The sequence below is a fragment of the Helobdella robusta genome (genome assembly GCF_000326865.2).
Source record: "Helobdella robusta unplaced genomic scaffold HELROscaffold_106, whole genome shotgun sequence".
In the NCBI taxonomy this organism is placed as follows: Eukaryota; Metazoa; Annelida; class Clitellata; order Rhynchobdellida; family Glossiphoniidae; genus Helobdella; species Helobdella robusta.
The window spans coordinates 114,992-117,054 of record NW_008703599.1 but is presented as its reverse complement, the minus strand read 5'-3'; the positions used below and the strand labels follow the sequence as shown (position 1 = coordinate 117,054).

Sequence of the window (2,063 nt, the reverse complement as noted above, 5' to 3'; positions counted from 1 at the left end):
GCAAACATGTATGCACTCACAGATACACACTTACAAATACACAAAATCTCACAAACACATGCATACATAGACACAAACATACACACACACATACACACACACACCTCACACACTCACACACACACCTCACACACACACCTCACACACACACACACCTGACCCTCACACACACACACACACACATAGACACACACATAGACACACACATACACATAGACACACACACATATAGACACCCAAACACACGTTCACACAGATGCCACCAACTCCGTTCATGACATGTTATTATATATAGTAAGATTATTTGGACACGTTGTCCTCGCGTAAACACGTGCTTACGACCAATAGCCATCTGATGTACGTTCAATAACGACTGGCTTTGCTATAATAATAACTGAGTTACCGATTTAATTGAAATACCAGCAAACACGTGAAAAGGGTTTCTACTATTCTGCTCTAATCAACTTTTTTTAGTACATTTATTTTTTTTAATTGTACTTTAATTCAATCATTTAGTACACTATCCATCAACATTATCAAGCTTAACATTCTTCAAGATGTTAAAATGTTGTAATTATTGAAGGTTATTATTTTTAAATTGATATTGAAATGAATACCTATCTATCTATCACATTCGCATATTAGTTAGATGGTTTTAATTCAAATTATTACTTTCCTCTCATAAGAAACAACGATGGGTTTGAAATCTCTGAACTGTGGGATGGTGAGAATGAGAGAAAGAGAGAGAGAGAGAGAGAGAAAGAGAGAGAGAGAAAAAAAGAGAGATAGCAAACATGAGAGAGGGTACACGTTCACTGGGATTTCATTTTAACGACGAACGAATTCGTATGCAACCCACTTCCAACGCTCCAATACATCCTCAACAATTTATTTGACAGGAAATGAAAAAAAAAACAAGTTTGTCATTGGAAAATAAAGCAACAAAATTCAACTATTTCTATCCAGAACACATATAGAAAGAATGCACTGTTTAAATTTTTGTTAATTATTGATGGTTAATCTTATTAAAAATGCATAAAATAATTTTATTGTTATGCAAATTATTTTTCAGTTTGAGCGAACTGAATGATTGGTGCAGAACAATTACAAAAATGGCAAATTTCAATTATGATTTGATGATAACATCTGTGCAAGCATTTGATCATAAATGAAAAACTACCATTAATTTGTTCATTTAAACAAAAAATATATTAAACTGTGAAATTTAACTTACATTTTTACATTCCATTAGCTACGAACATCCATATTGTAATAAAAAAAAACATTGGCTTTAAACAATTTCAATGTATACATTTGTATGTAAGCAGGCACTTGCGCTAGTAAATCTATGTTATATTATGTCATGTTATGTTATATTTTATATCGAATTCAAAACTTAAAAAATATGTTTCGCGACAGTTTGTTTTACTTCCATCCATCCGTTCACATCTAGCTGAAAAATTATAAGCACAAATTCCACTCAGCCAATCGTTGAAATTCTCTTCATGGAGGGAGAATGCATACCACACGGGTATTCCAGATTTATTTTCCTCGCCTCACGTGCGCATCTTCATTCGTCATCCTACAACTTTCACTCCTACAACTATCACTTCTACAACTATCACTCCTACAACTATCACTCCTACAATTATCAATACTACAGCTATTACTCCTACAACTATCAATTCTTCAACCATCAATTCTACAACTATCACTTTTACAACTATCACTCCTACAACTATCAATTCCACAACCATCAATTCTACAACTGTCAATTCTACAACTATCACTTCTACAACTATCGCTCCTACAACTATCAATCCTACAACTATCACTCCTAACACCACTGCAACAAAATTATGGAAATCTTCGCAAAACGAGATAAAAAATGAAAAAAAAATCAAAAATATATCAAATGCGTGGAAACAAACATCACAAACATTCATGACCATCAAAATGTCAAACAAACAAAAAACAACTGCCAGCTCCTAACACACAACAGCAAAATGTCAAGTAAGCAAAAAAGAGCAGTCGAAACAGAGCAGCAATGACGTCAAAACCGA

At 33.5% G+C, this 2,063-nt stretch overlaps 1 protein-coding gene across 1 annotated transcript; it reads left to right on the top strand.

Annotated features, from left to right (window-relative positions):
- Positions 1-694: 694 nt before the first annotated feature.
- On the top strand, positions 695-1,841 carry HELRODRAFT_183392 (hypothetical protein; the record flags this gene model as incomplete). The annotated part of the gene is made up of 2 exons (XM_009012424.1): positions 695-724; positions 1,485-1,841. 2 exons carry the CDS (start codon positions 695-697, stop codon positions 1,839-1,841), a joined length of 387 nt encoding a protein of 128 aa, XP_009010672.1.
- Between the last annotated feature and the right edge of the window lie 222 nt (positions 1,842-2,063).